This window comes from Hyaena hyaena, unplaced genomic scaffold, assembly GCF_003009895.1.
Source record: "Hyaena hyaena isolate Hyena2069 unplaced genomic scaffold, ASM300989v1 scaffold_183, whole genome shotgun sequence".
In the NCBI taxonomy this organism is placed as follows: Eukaryota; Metazoa; Chordata; class Mammalia; order Carnivora; family Hyaenidae; genus Hyaena; species Hyaena hyaena.
Window position 1 is genome coordinate 595,812 of NW_024080815.1, and position 18,439 is coordinate 614,250.

The 18,439-nt window shown below is 47.7% G+C and overlaps 1 protein-coding gene across 12 annotated transcripts in view; it reads right to left on the reverse strand.

Annotated features, from left to right (window-relative positions):
- Window positions 1–18,439, reverse strand: part of TEAD1 (TEA domain transcription factor 1) — a 271,916-nt gene that overhangs the window by 73,160 nt on the left and 180,317 nt on the right. For 6 of the 12 annotated variants that reach the window (XM_039240892.1, XM_039240896.1, XM_039240897.1 and 3 more), the window contains exons 3-5: window positions 2,783–2,847; window positions 334–396; window positions 182–244 (exon numbers count right to left, since the gene is read on the reverse strand). In XM_039240892.1, the coding sequence (XP_039096823.1) occupies window positions 182–244; window positions 334–396; window positions 2,783–2,847 (191 nt within the window). The remainder of the gene's footprint in view (window positions 1–181; window positions 245–333; window positions 397–2,782; window positions 2,848–18,439) is intronic. The other 6 variants (XM_039240895.1, XM_039240893.1, XM_039240891.1 and 3 more) reach the window with 2 other exon arrangements.

Here is an 18,439-nt window from a genome sequence, read left to right on the forward strand (position 1 = left end):
CACAGAGCTTAATGTGAGGCTAGTACAGAAACAGAGATTAGACACAAAGAAATGTAAACAGCTCTCACATGCAAGGAAACTAGGTTACGAGAATCCCAGCACCAGGCATTCACCAGTCACCATGGAAAACAGGAAGTGAGATGCATAGCAACCGCAAGCCAAAAAGCAGGAAAGCGCATACCTTTAGCTTGGAATGAAAATCACGAGATTTCCTTCTGGCAAGAACCTGAATGTGACTAGACACCTGCAGGGTAGGGGAAGGGAGGAAAACAAAGGAAAAGCCTGTAACCATGGAGATGAAAAGCCCCCTACAACTGGGCAAGCCAGACGTACCTTAATGGCGGCTTGAATTTCTCGAACTTTCTTTCTTGCTAAGACCTGTATATGACTAGACACCTACATTGTTCGGGTTTATGAGGGGAAACAAAACAAAACAAAACAAAACAAAAAAAAAAAAGGAAATCAAATATAAAATCGCTACTCCTTGGGAGGGTTTTGGGGTGGGGGGAGGTGGGGGGAGGTTATTTGCATCTCAACAAAGCTCTGCAGTTAGGAAATACACAGTCCCAGCCAAACACCAAGCCCCCAGCACTGCTCTAAGCTTTTCAGACTGGGTCATCGCTGCAGTGACTTGATTCAGGATGAAAGTTAGGCTGCGTTTAGTTTTCTCACCAGGGAGAATCACGGGCACGGGATGAGAGGGGAGAGTGGAGTTGTTTTCTTGATGAAATTTAAAAGGTGGGGCTAGAGGTAAATGAAAATATTTATAGCTTCTCAGTATCAGGAGGGAAAATCCCTCCTTCTCAATTTAGAAGGGACCATCCATAAATTAGCACATTCTGTGGAATCAAAAAGCCGAGGCTGTCGGTTATATTCCGATCTCATTAAGAGCTCTGGATTCTGTAGCAAATGTTAGGATAATACCGACATGTAAATTAGATCTCAAAGAGAAACGGACAGACCCAGTTAGCAGAGCTTTTTTTTTTTTTTTTTGCCCTCATAAATATCTTCAATCCTTCAACTCTTTGGGGTACTGACTGGGCGCGAAGTGGATTTGCATATTATTACAAAGCGAAAAGTGTGAATACAGCCAGCCAGCCATCCTGTTGAAAATCTGGGTTGAAAACCACACGATTTGCTGAACAACAAATTCACATTGGAGAGGTATCACCGACTGCTGCCTAAAAACAGCCCCAGGATGCCGGGGTGTTGGAAACCCAGCCGAGCCCGGCTTCAGAAACACAATGAGTCCACTGGGTAAACAAATTTGCATCTCTTTCCATGGGACTTGGTTAAATTTAGAAGAGTCCCCGGCGAAGAGGCTGGGCACAGGACTAGGGCTCAGGGACCAGCAGACAGCCCAGGTCCGCTGCTTTCAAGTACGTTGGGAATCAGATCTGCCCGTCTCGGAAATTTAGAACCCTCCGCTGAAAAGTTCAGCAACTCAGCCTGAGAGGCAGTTACTGCATTTCAAACGCTGTACTGACTCTAAAAACGGGATTTATGGTAACAAAAGGTCCTTTTATCGTCAGCTTTATCTTTGAGTTTCAATGATTTTTGTTTTCAATTTGCCTTTTTTTTTTTTTTTTTAAAGTACGGAGAAGCAGGAACTCCCCCATCATCATCACCCCTCCATCGGGCTCCTGCTTTTCCTGGTTCTCACCCGAATTTTGATTCTCTGACTTGCCCAGGGCCACCGTCGGGGTGGGGGGAAGCTTCCACCGAACAGACAATGCCCAGCCTCTGAGCGCCGGCAGGAAGCCGAGGCCCGCTGTGCTGAGTCAGCAGTAGGCCTCCCGGCGGCGGCACATGCAACGTTCCTGGGGAAAGGCCCTCCCCGTCCCGGACACTCATGAAAACAACTCAGCTCTGAGCGGAGACCTGGAGTCGGCTGCTCGCACTCAACGCGACCCACAGTTGGGCTCGCCTTTTGGTCTGAGGATAGTTTTTAAAACCGAGGCCAGAGAGAGCAGCACAGGTCAACGTTAAAAAAATAATCGTGTTGTGTTAACGGCTCACCCATGAGGTTTGTTGGAGGTTTCTCTCCCCCCACCCCAACATTTTCCTTTCTCTTTCTCTTTTTTCCATTTTTAGCTAAGCACAAACTGCTCCTCCGTTCAGGTTCTGAACTGGGTCGGGAGATTTGGGCCGCTTGACATCAGAAGGAACGAGGAGCGAGCTAGAGCCCTGGCAAAGGGCAGAGGAAAATTCCTGACGCTACCCTGCACAAAGGTATTTAAGTTCTAACTTCATTTCAGTCACAGCAGCTACTGACAAGAAGCCACAGCTTAAGGAGCAACAGTTCCCTGGACGCACATCATCAGTATTATATTCAGGCCAATGCTCGTGGCTGCCAGTGTTACTTTCGCAGCGAAATGATGACTAATGCAGAATCGTTCCAGGATTTGACAATGCGCAAAATTCGCAAAATTTCGTGACTTCCAAGTGTATGTGCACCTGCAGATTTGGCAGTATTCTCAGATGCATGGTTTGGGAAAGCAGCAGCACTATTAAAGCACAGTACCGGAGCAGTGCGTACACTGTCCTGGGCAGAGACTTTCCCGTGTGTGTATAGGAAGCCCTCCGGGGACCCCATCGTGAAGGGTCACTGAAATGATGAACAGTGCAAACTGAGCCAATTGAAAACACCTCAAATACTGACGTCCTTACAGGGAACTCAAATCGGGGGCTCCTAGGAACCAAAGCACAGCCAGCCACTGCAGCCAAAATGCCTCGTCGGGCCATTCGCTGACATGCACGGTGTCCAGGGACGTGATTTTACCTGTTTTCTGGTTCTTGTCTTGCCTGTCCTGAGTTTGATGTATCTGGCTATCAATTCGTTCCTACCTAAAAGAAAGAAGAGTTTACAATAAGATGGGTTACCTTAAAAAAAAAAAAAAAAAAAAAAGCCAAGAAAAGTTAGAATCAAGAATTTTCAGGTTGGAGCTGTAGATGTATTATTCATGCTAGACACATAAGACAGTACAACTGCTTGTAAAAACATGTGCTAGCGGAAATTAGGAGGAAGGGCATTTAATTACGAACCAGGATCAGCAACTGAGGGGAGAGATGTGCCTTTCTGTTTCTTTACACGTTTGTGCCTCAAGAGGTGGTCAACTTGTACGAGCAATAAACCCGAGGCTTCGCGCGAGTCCGCAAACCTGCTTCTGTGTTAGTTTTCATGCCCGTTTCTTCTCACCCACGTTTCTATCCCTAGTTAACTCCAGTTAGAGGCATGAGAGCCAAATGGAGAAGGAACTGCTGTGACCACAGAAACCCTATAAAAATAAGGGGCTAATGACATTCCCTCAAGATGGTCACTGTCCTAGTAACTAACTATACATGAGATCGCGTTCATGGAAAAGAAAAAAAAAATGACTTAACCTCCTCGAAGCTTTATCATCTGTAGGGGAAAGAAAATGCCTACAAGAACAGGCAAAAACCTTCCGGCTCTACGCCACCGGGAGACAGAGATGTCACAAACCGGTAATCTGACTACGAAGAACTATAATGTCATGAGAAAATGTGTCCATGAAGCTAAGTGGGGAAAGGTATTAATCACATGACAGGAAATAAAACCCCTCTTGTTCAGTTAACTATGTTCATTAGCTGTAGAGCTGGTTGTAGAATTCGTGCTGCCTTACTTCCCAGACATTCTGCACAACTGAGGAGGGCAAGAGCTTTGTCTGCTCCCCCAACGCCTCCCTAGCACCCAACACACTGCTGGGCACACAGTAAGAACAATCGAGGAAGTAACACAGCCTCTGGTGACAGAGGGACCCGCACCCTCCAGATCTCCCCTGGCAGAGAAAAGAACTGGCAGCACTAATGAGGACCAACCCAAGAGTGTCCTTGTGGAAAGCCCCTTGGAGGAGTCTGAAGATTCCCTCAGCATCTGCCTAGGATGGTCCTGTCAGCATGGCTCTGACCGCTGCCTGTCTGTGTTAGGACCACGCAGATCAGAGTCATCACTGGAAGGCACAGGAATCGTGGAATCCTGGGGCTAGGAGGTCCCTGCAGGTCATTCGCTCCCATCGCCTGGAAGTATAGACTCTTACAAGCCTAACGAAGCACTTCTAGAATTAAGGAGGCAGTCCATTTTATCTTAAACCATATTTAAGAATGAAAAGGGGCGCCTGGGTGGCTCAGTCGGTTGAGTGTTTGACTCTTGATTTCAACTCAGGTCATGATCCCAGGGTCATAGGATCGAGCCCTACGTGGGGTTCTGCACTGAGCATGGAGCCTGCTTGAGATATATTCTCTCTTTCTCACACCACCCCTACCCCCAGCTCCCCCNCCCCCCCCCCCCCCCCCCCCCCCCCCCCCCCCCCCCCGCCCCGGCCACCACTTTGCCCTGCTCACACACTCTCTCTCTCAAATAATAATTTAAAAAAAGATCCTCCTTATTTGGAGCTTTTTTTTAATCTTTTATGTTTATTTTTGAGAGAGAGAGAGAGAGAGAGACAGACAGACAGACAAGGGGATGGGTGGATGGGCACAGAGAGAGAGGGAGACACAGAATTTGAAGCAGGCTCTGGGCTCTAAGCCGTCAGCACAGAGCCTGACACAGGGCTGGAACCCACGAACCGTGAGATCATGACTTGAGCTAAAGGTGGACGCTTAACCGACTAAGCCACCCAAGCGCCCCTGTTTGGAGCTTCTTATAACTTTCACTCCCAGATTCTCCTTGTTTCTCTTAACATGAACGAGGCTATATGGCTGACTCTCAGATATTGACAACTTTCAGGTCTTCCTTCAGTTGTACCTCGTCCAAACCTCCTCTGTTCCTCTGTTACCTGTGGCAGCTTCTGGAACACTACCACAGCCATCTGGTGAGCATCCTTTGTCTAATTTCCTTTCATAGGCTGGAGCCCAGAACTGTAGTGGTGCTCTTCCTATGACTAGTCCACAGCAGAATGAGTCTATCACCTCCTTCATCCTAAATACTCTACTTCTGTTAATGCAGCCTAAGACTGCATTTGATTTGGGGGATCCACAATAAACTGTCAATTTATGTCATTTAGACTCCTAGAGGTCGTTTTCATACAGACATCTCCTCAGATATATTTCTACCTCTGTACCCAGTCTTTTCATGCATAGTTGGGATTTTTCAGATCCCAAAACAGAAGCTTACATTATAGCTACTGCGCCTCAACCTGTTAGATTAAACTTATCATTCCAGCCAGTCAGGATCCTCTCAGACCCTCATTCTTGTCTGAGCTTACCCTTTAACCACAGGAAAAGGACCTCGAAATTCAGCTTTTAACTGCTTCTCTGAGCATTCTGTTTCAGACTTCTGGGAACTACCAATATCCCCTGTAGTGTCATTGGGGCTACTTCTCCACCTCTCAGATGGTCATACAGATTTTGCAATTTGTTTCCTAAAGGCTCGCGGACAGCAAGGCCCGGCCAGGAGTGCCTTGCTACCGGAAGCCAGACCTAAATGACAACGTGTGCAGACAAGCCAAGAATCCTCCAGCTGACGGCCTCACCGGGTGCCCTGTTTCGGGCTGTCTGAGTGGCCACGATTCTGTATGACATGCAATTTCAGACGCACCTTGTCCAGACAGCAAAAAGTCCCTGCCCCCGTACCCGTTTTCCATGAAAGCAGACAAGGCTGCGTGACTCGCGTGACATACAACCTCCATAACTTGCTTCTTATAGCATGTGGGCCCTTGGGGACATGAACACCGAGGACAGTCACATGTGACTGTACACACCCAGCGGTCCACGCAAATGATGCCCCTCAGAGCTACACCATGTCACTCCAAACACTTCCAAAAATCACAACGTGTGCAACACGCGGAGCTCCCAGCATATGCAGAGCACGACACGACAGCCACCACTTCATGGAAGCTTGTTGTGACTCTCATGTCCCTGTTCTTTACATAAGTGAGATCACCTTTCAAATCCCCGTGTTCTTTCATGCCGTGTTTGAAGCCGTGAAGGGTAATTAACTGAGGTATCTGTGTGTTTCTTGCCTCCACAAGGAATACCGCTGTTTTTGGATGTTGAATTCAGAGTCAACTAACTCGGAGCGCCTACCTGATCTAGTAAGAACGGTGTTTGTGAATCACTTTGTTTCATGTGAATTTTTTAATCACCATGCAGGCAGCTTTGTACACAGAATCACTATTTGGGCTTTCCTGGTTTTCAAAAATGTGTATTTTATTCGTTTATTTAAAAAACAAGGTGCGCCTGGGTGGCTTAGTCAGTTAAATGACCAACTTCAGCTCAGGTCATGATCTTGTGGTTGGTGAGTTCAAGTGTGGGATCAAGCCCCGCAATGGGCTCTGTGCTGACAGCTTGGAGCCTCGAGCCTGTGTTGGATTCTGTGTCTCCCTCTCTCTCTGCCCCTTCCCACTCATGCTCTCTCTCATGCGCTCTCTCTCTCAAAAATAAATAAACATTAAAAAAAAACAAACCCAGATTTAAACACTTCGGCTAGCTCGCCCTTAAGTTTTAAGCTCAACTGACCTATCTTATAATTTTTATAATCGCTTTCAAAGGGCCATTCAAATGATGTTTGGTCCATTTTACAAAGCTAATTAAAAGTCTTTCAAACGTTTAAAAACAATGTACTTAACTTAGAATATATTTAATTCTTTTACTTATTAGAATTGCTTGACTTCACTTCCAAAACCTTCCCTTAAACAACTCTTAGAAACCTAACGAATTACCTTAAACACTCTAATACTGCTTACAAATCTAGTAAGACTTCAACCTTCCCCCAAATCAAGTCTAAACCGATTACTTCACTGTACCTTTTAATTTGGAAATACACGCTCACCTGTGGCATGGGCCAAATTATTTTAACTAATTACTTGAAACATCAAATATGTATAAATCCTCGAAGTCAAATATTAACACCATGGCTTTGACTCTATTAAAATCTTCTCTTTTCAGTTCTAAATCTAAAATGAAATATGCCTACTCATTACGGAAACAAGGGATGGCATTCCAAAGACTCTCGAGTGTCTTTTAGGCAGCTGGGGTGGTACATATTTGGGGGACATCAACGAGGTTCTCAATGGATGTTGGTCAGTGACCTTGACAAGGGCACAGGTAATTTAGGAAGTCTAGGAAGCTGTCCCCAAAATACCGGATCATCATCTAGGCATTTAGGGACAGATTACATTTTCTCTAACATTTTATTATGAAAAATTTCAGACCTACAGAAGGCGGTTTTTTGTTTGTTTTACAGAAGGAATCTCGTAGTGCACGCTACGTACCCACCTCCTAGATTCTACCCTCGCTTTTTCTATACTTGCTTTGACACGTCTTTCCGGTCCTCTGCCCGTCCGCCAAGCTGTCTTATCTTCTTGCTGTTGCTGCATTTCGTGCCACGGTGGTGGTGACAGGCACGAGAATGTTTTTCCTCAGACTTCAACCTGCAAGTCATTAACTAAAGCGATAGGACAGATTCTGACGGGACAACAGAGGGGCGTGGGGGGACGGTCGTTCCACATGGAAGAGCAGCATTCTCTTAACACAGAAGCAGCAATCTGGAACCCTCCGTGACCACACCTGCCAGCCCTTAAGCTGCCTTGACTACCGCACCCTTCCTTTCCGAGCCCAAGAGTTTCTGAGTCTACAGTCTGTGTCCGCATCAGTCATGTCTTACCTCCTTCTCATTTCTCTATAAATAATTTGTGATAGCTTATAGAGCTCAGTGGCAATGTCACACTTCACCATGGAGTGTCATTATACTACAGCTACTCTGTGGCATAAAATGTCCTTTAGAAACACACACCCCCTTCCCACAGGCAGTAGGCAGGGACGAAGACTGCCGCCGCCTGACTTGCCACGTTCATGCTGCGATCGTCACCAGGCACCTTGATCCCGCCTTTATTTATTCTCCCTTTCTCTGAAAGCACATACCACTGTCGAAAAGCAGCCATCATTGCTGCTCCCGCGTCCCAGATTGCTGCGAAATCTCCTGCTAAAGGGGCAAAGGGGAGCAAGATTCCAGCTGAAAGGCGAGGAGTCTGCCCTGGGCTTGCCCTGCCCAGAGAGAAGGCCGGTTAACGTTGTTGTGGGCTGGGTGTGTGATGGGATGTGGCCTCAAGGTCATGTTTGAGGCACAGCAAATGCAGGGTCTGTGGCTAGAAATTGTAGCCCAGAGACACTGGGCTTTCACAGTGTAAGAGCCACTGTGTAATTGAACGGAGGCCGGGAGCCACAAAGCAAGAAGGCAGGCACGGAATCTCCCCTTCCTGGCTGTGTAGCCCGACTGAGAGGCAAACTCATACCAGGGGAGGGCTGACCCGCCCATGGGCAGGGCAGGGGCTCTGGCCACCGCACACAGGCCCTCTCTTTGCTGGGAGGGACCCCTGAGGATCCCCCCCCCCCGTATTTTTACCATGTAAAGAATGAGAATCAGGGGTGCCTGGGTGGCTTAATTGGTTAGGCGTCCAACTTTCGCTCAGGTCATGATCTCATGGTTCGTGGGTTCGAGCCCCGCGTCGGGCTCTGTGCTGACTGCCAGCTCAGAGCCTGGGGCCTGTTTCAGAGTCTGTGACTCCCTCTCTCTCTGACCCTCCCCTGCTCACGCTGTCTCTCTCTCTCTCCTAGAAATAAATAAAACATTAAAAAAAAAATTAAAAAAAAAAAAAAAAAAAAGAATGAGAATCAGAAAGAAAACTCCAGCTTCTCCAGAGTGCTAGAACAAAGCTGTATCAAACAGGCATCATGCTATGATGCTATGGTTGCGACCTTAGGGCCTTTCACAACTCCTCCCAAACCCTAAATCAGCGCAACGGCCCTACAGGCTATCAGAAGCTTCCTTGTTAACACCTTGAGCTTTCCAAACTCTGCAGCTGCACGCTCAACTGCTTTAGCTCGTATTGCCCTGGCTCATTTCTGCACCTCTGGATTCTGCTCACCTTTCATATGTCTCGTCCTTCGTAAGCCTTCTGGATAGAAGAGGGCCCCCTTTGTCCTAACCATCCACAGCCTCTGACTTGGGCTTCCTCGCTGCTGGCTCCTATTCTTGCTGCCTTAGGTTCTATTGTTTTGGTACATGCCATGGCTCCAACCAGAAGTCGCTGAGAATAAGAACCGATGGCCTTCATCTTTTCTCTGCTTCCCCTTCCCAGGCAGCCCAGTGTTGGTGGTGTGAGTCACCAACAGGGGCAGAAGAAGGGCCGTTATATCCCTAGCTAGGACCAATGCACTTTGACACGGGATCATCAACATAAGGCGAAAACAGAAAAGGGAAGAAGACCCAGTGGAAAGAAGCGAAGATGCCGTCTTCCACGAAGTGACCAGACCGGGGGACACGGCTCTGTCCTCCAACACAGCAGCAGTGCCCAACAGAGAGAACGGGTTATGGAGTACTTTCTCAGACAAGATGCTCTAAGGTGGTGGTCAAATACTTTCTAGACACGATTTTTTTTTTTCCTTGTCAGCTGAAGTTCATCTCAAGGAAAAGTTGTCTTAGGCTTTGAAAGGCAACACCAAGAAGTACAGGTGTAGGGGACAACGAGGGGGCCGAGGGACACATAGTCCTCCTGAATCTCTGGGGGGTTTGTACGGACGGATACTGCCAGAGGAGGCAGTCAAGGGTCTTTATTAACTGACCTGGGAGGAGTTAATAATTAACCTTTTTCTTCCACATTGCTGCCATCACACCAGCGAGACTGGGAGGAAAAGGAGGCCACCGAAGCTGGTCGGTCACCCTCTAGGCAGACAACAAGTGGCACCTGCATAACACCAGCAACACGCCAGCATCACGAGGGGACGAAGATGCCGCGTTGCTGTCGAGGAACCCACACCTGTGAAGGACCCTCCTGAGAACGGAGTCTGGCCCCCCGCCCATGCCCCTCATGTGCCACAGCCCACGTCCCGCTTACTCAAGGCCTGTGAGATAAATGCCTGCCCCTCTCACTCTGCAGGATAGAAAGTTCCACAGGAGCACAGACCACACCCTGGCGTCTGCCCATCACTGCACCCCCGGGGTCCAGCCTACAGCAGGTCCTCAGTAGTTAAGTCCATGCTAATGGGATGAATGCCTGAATGACAGGGATGGACAAGCAGCATGGGAGGAGGGCACAAAGCTAAGACTGGGGATAAAGGAAGGGTCACCCCAAAAAAGCCAAAAAGCAACCAAAAACAAATAAACAAACAAACAACAACAACAGCAAAAGCAGCATCTGAACCAACCCCAGAGCACTAACAACGAGGAAGTTTAGACACCAGTGTCTCGGTTAATCCCTGATATAAATCATTGACCAAAACCCAGCACCCATGTGGAAAATCACCAGAAAGGGCCACACTGCCTGTTCTGGGCTGTCAGGGGTTGGTGCTGCATGTTCCCAGTCTAAAGGTTTACAGCACGGGCTGGTGGCCTTCAAGAGGTGAACACTGGCAAAGCCCCTTAGAGAACCCGTGTCTGAATTTCCCCCAGGGGCTTGTAAGGAATGGCTTTAGCAGAAAGAATACAGAGGATGGCTGTGTTAACCCTCGGGAAGTCGCAACGTATTCCCTGCACCCGTTCACAAGGCCTGGCAAGAACTCAAATCCCACTTCTCAGAGCTCCTATCAGTCAACGGCAGCTGATAACAGTATGAAGGGATGGCCCCGACAACCTTCGCCTTCTCCTTCATCTGGGCGGGACAGCCGACCAGCTACACGTTTGGAGTAGACAAGGGTCAAAGAGGCGAGCGCGTAAAACTGTCCAATGCTTTGTATGCAATACCGTCCTTCTACACGGGAGAGAAATTCTTCTTGTTGTAATTATTTCTGGAGGAAAAGAAACATGAATGAAGTGAGGGTTCCTAATGGCCCATTCTCTATGAAGCAGGAAAGAGGTGCTAGATGATCACCTTCTAAATTCTCGGGTGAAGAACTGAAGTAGTCCTAACACTTTATGCTTCTAGTTGCTGTTCTACCTAGTCCGTCCCATCCACAACAACCTATAAAGCATACTCCAGCTTAGCCACTCTACTGCTCTAAGACCCTCAATGGCCCACTGCCTGCAATCTAAAGGTCAAACTTCTGTAGTGAAGTATTCACTGCTGTCCCACCATCTGGCCCCAGCTCTCTGTCGTCAGGACACACCACCTCCGCCATCACCTGAATCCACTGTGCCACCATCAAACGCACATGTAGCCTGCAGTTCCCCAAACCATCCTGCCAGTCTGAGGTTTTGCTCACAGTTAAGACGATCACTTCAAAAATCCTTCCAGACCCAGCTCAGAGGGTGTGTCCTCCACGACCCGCCCCCTCCCCCCCACCACCCAACACGCACGAGGCAGGGAACGGTGAAGGAGAGTGAGCCGGGGAACCTGGTGTGCCCCTCACAGACCAGCGTCTGGGAAGGACCGCAATGCATCAAAGCAAACCGATCACAGGAGAGAGTGTGAGTTGGAAAGAAATCACTCGGCATGGGTCCGCCCTGCCCGGGGACGTAGCAGAGAATCCCCATTTGGCTCTGGGTCCACGATGCCTTACTTCTGTGTGTGTCAGGACACTGTCCTCATTCTGGCTCTAGGAAGAGCTCCTTGTGGAGCAGACCATAAGTTCCTTAAAGGCAGGGTCAGTGTCGACACCCACTCAAGGTGTAGGGATTGAATATGGGCGTATGTGGCACTGAATGGAACCCAAGCTTGTTGCCCTTGATGGCAACCTAAACAGATCCCCTACCACAGGCTCTCAGGGAAGTTTTCACTCATCTTTGGGGCATGTGCTTTTGCTTTCGGAGCCACATCTGATTATGTTGCTTTCTTACATCCACAGGTCCCTGGCCATGTAAGAAAAACACACACTCTTTAGCCTGGTACCTAGGCCTAGGAGCCCATCTCTGCAGAGGGCTCCTCTACTCCAGTACAAAGGGCTTCGTAGATTCCCCCAAGTCACTATCCTGCTTTTTCCTCCCTCTCTGCCTTCGTACAGACCATATGTTCTTTCCCTTTTCCTTTGCCTGCAAACTCCTACTCATCCCTGTAAGCCCCGACTTAAGTATTTCCTCCCTGAGGTCTTCTGGGACCCGTCCAAAGTGAGTTAGTCATTTTCTCCCTCAAGCCGTCAATATGCCCTGCTGTTCGGCATGATGATGACTCATCATTCCCCTGTCTAGGACTGTAAGTGCTCTATCGAAGGAATCTATCTAGTTCTCTGACTGTAGATCTGCCACCTATTAAGTAGGTACTCCGTGTTTTCTGTTTTGTTGTTGATGTTTTTTAATTTTTATTTCTTTTTGAGAGAGAGAAAGAGAGAGAGAGCATGCATGGGGAAGAGAGGGAGTGGGGAGAGAGAGGGAGAGAGAGGGAGAGAATCTGAAGCAGGCTCCAGGCAGTGAGCGGTCAGCACAGAGCCCGATGTGGGGCTTGAACTCACGAACTGTTAGATCATGACCTGAGCTGAAGTTGGATGCTCAACCAACTGAGCCACCCAGGCGCTGCAGTGTTTTCACTAAATGAATGAGTGAGCTCTCCCTATGCAGAAAAGAATGATCTAGAAAAAGGTCGTGTAAAGCAGGCGGACCAGCACTATCACCTGAAACCCGTAGCCTTTTACACTTATGACCGCTGCATTGATAGGCAGCACGGTTCTCGAGACCCTCGTTCTGCTCTCTTAACTGAGTGCAATGGGGACCAGCACATGCCCCTCTCCTCCTTGCCCCTTGCTGCCCGCACCGACCTCCAAATGCCACGGGAGTATGGACCCGGTCCAAAAAAAGGCTAATCTCAACATTAACCTGGGGGAGTTTTGTTAATGAAAAACTTTGCTAAGAACACTCTGTTTATTTATTAATTATTTGGCCTTTAAAGACGTGTGAAATCCACACACTTGAAGTACCAAAAATTACTGGATTTTCATGGGGAATCTTTAATGGTGGCAAAGCTTCAGGCTTGGTTTTTGTTTTTGATTCAGAAGTAGGACTGCCCACCTCAATCTTTCTGGGGAAGCTAGACTTGTACTTATAAGCTCTGTGAATCTGGGCAACTGGATTAACTTCTTTGGACTTTTGTTTCCTCACCTGTGAAATGGGGGTAAAGTATCTATCCTGGAGAACTGCAGTATGCATTAGCAATGACATGGGAAGGGTCTGTCCACTCAGAGTGATTTAAAATGGCCCCAGAACTATCATGTAGCATCACTGCACTTGTGTATATGCGGTCATCGTTTGAACACATATGTGAGGTTTCTGTCCAGAGCACCACACCACACGGCATCTTGTATAAACCGACAGTGCTTCTACTTTCAGGGTTCTGAACAGCCAACAGCTCTGCCATGCTGCAAGGAACATAGTTCTGGACATCTTGGCAGCATGTTAACCTTTCAAAAGGATGCGGCCGCAGAAGTCATTTCCAAGTAAAAGGAGCCCTTTACTGTGATATCTTAACATTAACGGGACATCGTGCAGGCTACTCACTTGCTACAATAATCTTTTAATTTAGAATAGAATGTTCATTGAATAAGATAGCAGGAATTAGGTTTTTGCCAAGGGCAAATTGTGGCCAAAAATTCTCATCATTTGTGGCAGACTGTAAAATTACCTTTATGAACAGGCTGGCGGCATTGTGTTAGATAGCACGTCCCCCACCGGATTTCCAGAAGTTAGCTCTTAGTACAAATATAACTATCACTAGAAGAATGAAGCAAGGACTTCTGGAGCTAGTAGGCAGCTGCTATACAGAGTTGTGTTAGCATCCCAGGCATCCGTCCAGTCGAAGGGACACGCACATGGGACTGCCCGCTGCTTGGGAAACATGCTAAATAGAGAGGAGTCTAAATGCCCAGGCCCTCGGGAGTTCTTTGAAAAACAACAGGGGAACCAGGATCATAAAGGACATTTAAAAACTTGCACTCAAAGTGAAGAAATATTAATCTGAGGGTTAGGCGGAAGGAAAACCTACTGTGTGGTAGGATGCAGTGAGATGGGAGAGAGGTGGACAACAGCATGAGGACCGACTGTGCGCCAGCACCGCGTAGAGCGCTGTGCTTATATGCTGATAGGCAGAACTCTCACGCCTGCCTTCGTCCCAGTTTATGAATGCTGACGGATGCTCAAGACGCTCAGAAACCCACCCAAGTAACCAACCTGCTAAGGGGGAGTTGAGATTTAACTCCAAGCTTATAATGCCTTAACTTTAGACCAACTGCTCTGATAATAGCCTCAATACTACAGTGCGTTAGCTTCTCACAAGGCCATTACTAAGTGCTTAGCGAGAAAAAACCTCACTAGAAGGGGGGCACAACCTGACCGTGAAGCGGAACTGCATGCGTGTCCTTTAAGTTCTCTGTTCACCACCTACTACACAGGATACAACTCCCCTCCCCTTTCTGCTTCCGAGTCCTTCACAATCCAGCCCCAATGCACTCCCCTGCCTTGTGCAACAATCAGCTGCTGAACATCTTCTATAGGAAAGGCATTACACGAGCACAGCAGGGACAGTGCAGGAGGCACACAGGGGACCACTACACGGTCTCTGCCCTCGAGGAGGTTAGCATACGGGAGGGAAATTGAGGCAGAAAGCCACACGACAGCAATAAAAGCAAGGCATGACGGGGATGAGGCGAACAACTAAGGAACAGTCTGAGAGAAGTCCAGAGATGTTTTCTCTGGTGGCTGCCATGCTGTCATTCACACAGCTGTGCTGGCCATATTCGACCGGTCTCAAAACCAAGGGCAGCCAAAGGCATCGACACGCAGGCTGGTCATTAAGAAGAAAACAGTGGCCTACGCTCTGGGCTTTCTATTTGAGATCGTGAACAAGCCAACCAGGATACCTCTCTCTTGGTTGAGTCTCAGATTCAGGAGGGTAGACCCTTTTTTTAACCTCCTTTAAAAATTTCAAATTACCCAGGTGATATGCAGTATGTATTCTCCCTGTAAAAAATTAAAACATGACATACACAAACCCACATTTTTTGGTTTTGTCTTGTTTTCTGCCTTTGTTCCTGTCTCTTTCTACACATACTGTCACGTCATATTGAATTCTATTCCTTTCGTGTGAATGACCCCCCCCCCACCCCCCGCCATCCTGCCCAAATCTGCCTATTTCTGAGTTACCAGAACCCAGGTCACGCGGCACTTCCCAGCTCCCTGCCCGTTAGGCTGCTCTGCCCCTTCCCACTCAGCAGCCGTTATGCCTGCGTCCAGCACAGGGCTTACCACCCTGCTCGCTCCCAGTGGGGGCTTTCACTCACCTTCTTTGACAAATTATCAGCTTCTTGAAGGCAGGGGATACTTCCTACTCGCAGTTGCCGATCCCTCACCTCCCGGCACAGTACTGAGAACGTGCTACTTCATGATAGCACCAGTGCTGATTTTAGCCCCATCTTGAACAACTGCCACATGGCACACGGGAGATGGTGACTGAATATTTTCTTTGAAGAGGCGGGAAGAGAGGGAGGAAGCAGAAGGCGCAGGACAGAAAAATCACCGTGCTGGCAGACATCTGGGATACAGAGAAGAACGCGACAGGGGAACTCACAGTCCGGGTGAGTGCTCAGGGAGTGCCAAATACCCAAGATCGTTTCCTCTTCCCAAGCTCTAAGAAACGTACAAGGCACCCATAATCACAAGTGAGATACTGGGGAGGGCGGGACAAGGAGGGGTGTTTTATTCCCTAGCAGAAAGAACCTGCAAAGCCCACAACCCCCAGCCCTTCCAAAGGACAAGGCTTTTCATTCCTGTGATCAATTTCAGATTTACCATCCTGCCTCAATCCACCACCCGCACAGAGCATAACATTCAGTATCCAACAGAGAAAAACACACATTCTAAGAAACATCTCAACTTTTGCATTGGTAGAACAGGTAGGAAGGAACTGGAGAAAATGCAGATGAACTGGGTACATTCTGCATAGCCAAGGTATTTTTAAAGACAAGGAACAGACACAGTCAACGTGGCCTCATCTGCAAGCTCATTTGCCACACTCAAGTTTGATTTTTTTAAAGAAAAGGCAGAGCCCAAACTACTTAGCCTGCCATGGCTCTAGCCTTGAAGGTTGCTTTGCAAAGATATCTCAGAGTGAAATTATCCAGCAAACCCTTGTGTGGATAGAAGGTTCCACAAGTCAACAACCGCTTAAGCAGTTTAAACCAACAAGCAAGATGCCCTCTATTTAAATGCTATGAGTGAATCTATTTTAAGCCTTTAAAAATCCTCTGGGCAGGTGTTTAAGCTGTGTACAGACTGAGCCTGCGGAGACTCTGGGGGTGGGGGGGGGGGGGGCTCCACTCTCCATGTAGGCAACATTTTGTTCAATCTTCCTGCAGCAGGTCATGTGACAAAGGCCAAATAAACAGCATCTGGGGATTTTCAATTACAGACCTTCGCCCAGCATGCCTGCACTGTAATCTCTACCAGATGAGGCTCAGGCCTCCCTATTTTCAATAATTCACACACTGTGTACACATAACATGACAATAAGGGCATTCATGGAGCCGCCCGATTCGCAGATCAAAGCTAGCAAAGGGCCAGCTGTAAGCATGCTCTACTGCTAGATGATTCGTGCTTTTCACAGGCCTGGAAAGGCACTCCGCAGGACCTGGCAAGCCGGCCTCTTTCCTGTGCGGGATACTGAGCAAACTCTGAGCAGGAACCGGGCTCGGTCTCCTCGGGATGGCCAGAGAGGCGCCCGACTCCATGCACAAGTGCTAGCACCGGGCAGCCTCAAACTCGAATCTGCCCCTCACAGGGGCCTGCCTCGGCTGTGCAGACCAGCGGCTGAAGCTTGACCGCTCTGGGGAGCAGGTGGTTCTGGACAACAAACCTGTTCAAAAAAGACGGCAAGGCTCCCGTACTTGAGAAACCCTCGGCCAGGTGCTCGGGTCTACACAGCCACTGGCTGTGCCGTTTCCAGGTATACGTCACACCCATACAAACAATTCGGGCACAAACTAGACGGAAGTAGATTTTAACGGCTGTCACCGAGCTGTGGGTCTGGGAAATGAAAGAGGACACTCTGTTGTTAGTCCTCAAATCGCTACACGTTAAACTCCATTAACTCGGGTGGGCGCAGACCTACGCGTTTAGGCGCTGTGGGTGTGTGAGCATGCGCGCGGGGGCTTGGAAAGCATTCAGAACGCTCGAGTCCACAACATTCCAAATCCCCACCGCCCTGCAAGGGGAGCCGCCACTGCAGGAAATCGGGACACTGCTTCTTCATATAAAGATTTCATACCCGTCAATCAGGGCAGGAACCCAGAGCAAGCCATAATGGTGACTTCCTCGGCAGCAAACACAGGCTGCTCACCAGCTGTGGGCTGTGCATCCTTACCCTCTTTTCTCTCCCATTCAGAATGGTTTCCTCTTAATCACAATAATCCCAAAAGTGCTAAAACATATCAATCGTTGGGTAAGCCCGGCCTACAAAGGGCCAGCCGGCTGGCTTTTATGGCCTTGTCCAACAGCAGCTGATACTTCATTCAGTGACAAATCCAATTTAGCAGTTACAAGAGATTTAGCATCCCTGAAAAAATATTGGGGTTGATCTGGCACTCTAAAGTCAGCACATGTTCCGCTGCCATATTGTTGCGGAGATTACTGTGCTGTCATATTTGGATGTCTACAACCAACCGTCTCGCACCTTTTCTACCCTTGCCCCCCACGATCTAATGATGGCGGCGGTGGGGGGTGCGGGTGGGGGGAGAGACAATGTAATCCCTGGATAAAAAATACAGGCTACAACCGTATTTGGAAACTGACTCAATAATGTGATTTTTATCAACCCCACACACGCGCATACATGCGCGGGAATAATTGGCTCTACTTTTCTAACGGGATTCTACCCTACTTTTGGGATCTAAGTCAGCTTTGAAGGGTGAAAAGAGATAAACAACGTGTAAAGATCTCACCCTTGGATTGAAATTCATCATATTAAGAACTACTGCAGGACTGATGGTAAAGATCTTCTCATTAAATTTTTCACATTTGTTTTAAAAATCAGAACATTAGAAACCCAAGAAAAGCTTTAAGCCATGGTGGAGAAAAGCACATACATTGACAGAAAAATTAACTTTTGAATATTTCAAATACTCAAAACAGGTATGTTCTTTACAGATAATTATATAAATTCAAGTTCAGAGAATCTCCTAAGAAAATAACTTGGATAATTTAGCTATTAAAGGGACACCCAACCAACAAAGTGACATTTTTAAGCAACACCACAAGGTAATTTATAAAATACAATAAAAGGGAAGTGATCTAATAGGAACACAGGCTGATTATTCCTTTAATATTAGGGCTTTGTAGTCAACAGTTGGTTATGTATCCCAGATTTAACGATACCAAAAAAGTGACCACAGAGGCATCTGGCTTAAAAAAAAAAAAAAAAAGTTTTCAGTGCCATGAGACATTTGCAGTTGTGGCTGGCAAGATATCAGTGATGGAATATTCCATACATGGAGTTCTTATTTCATGTGGTTTTCAAAACTTTATTCTCTGGATTTTCTTAAAGCATAAACTGAAAATTGAAACAAAAAC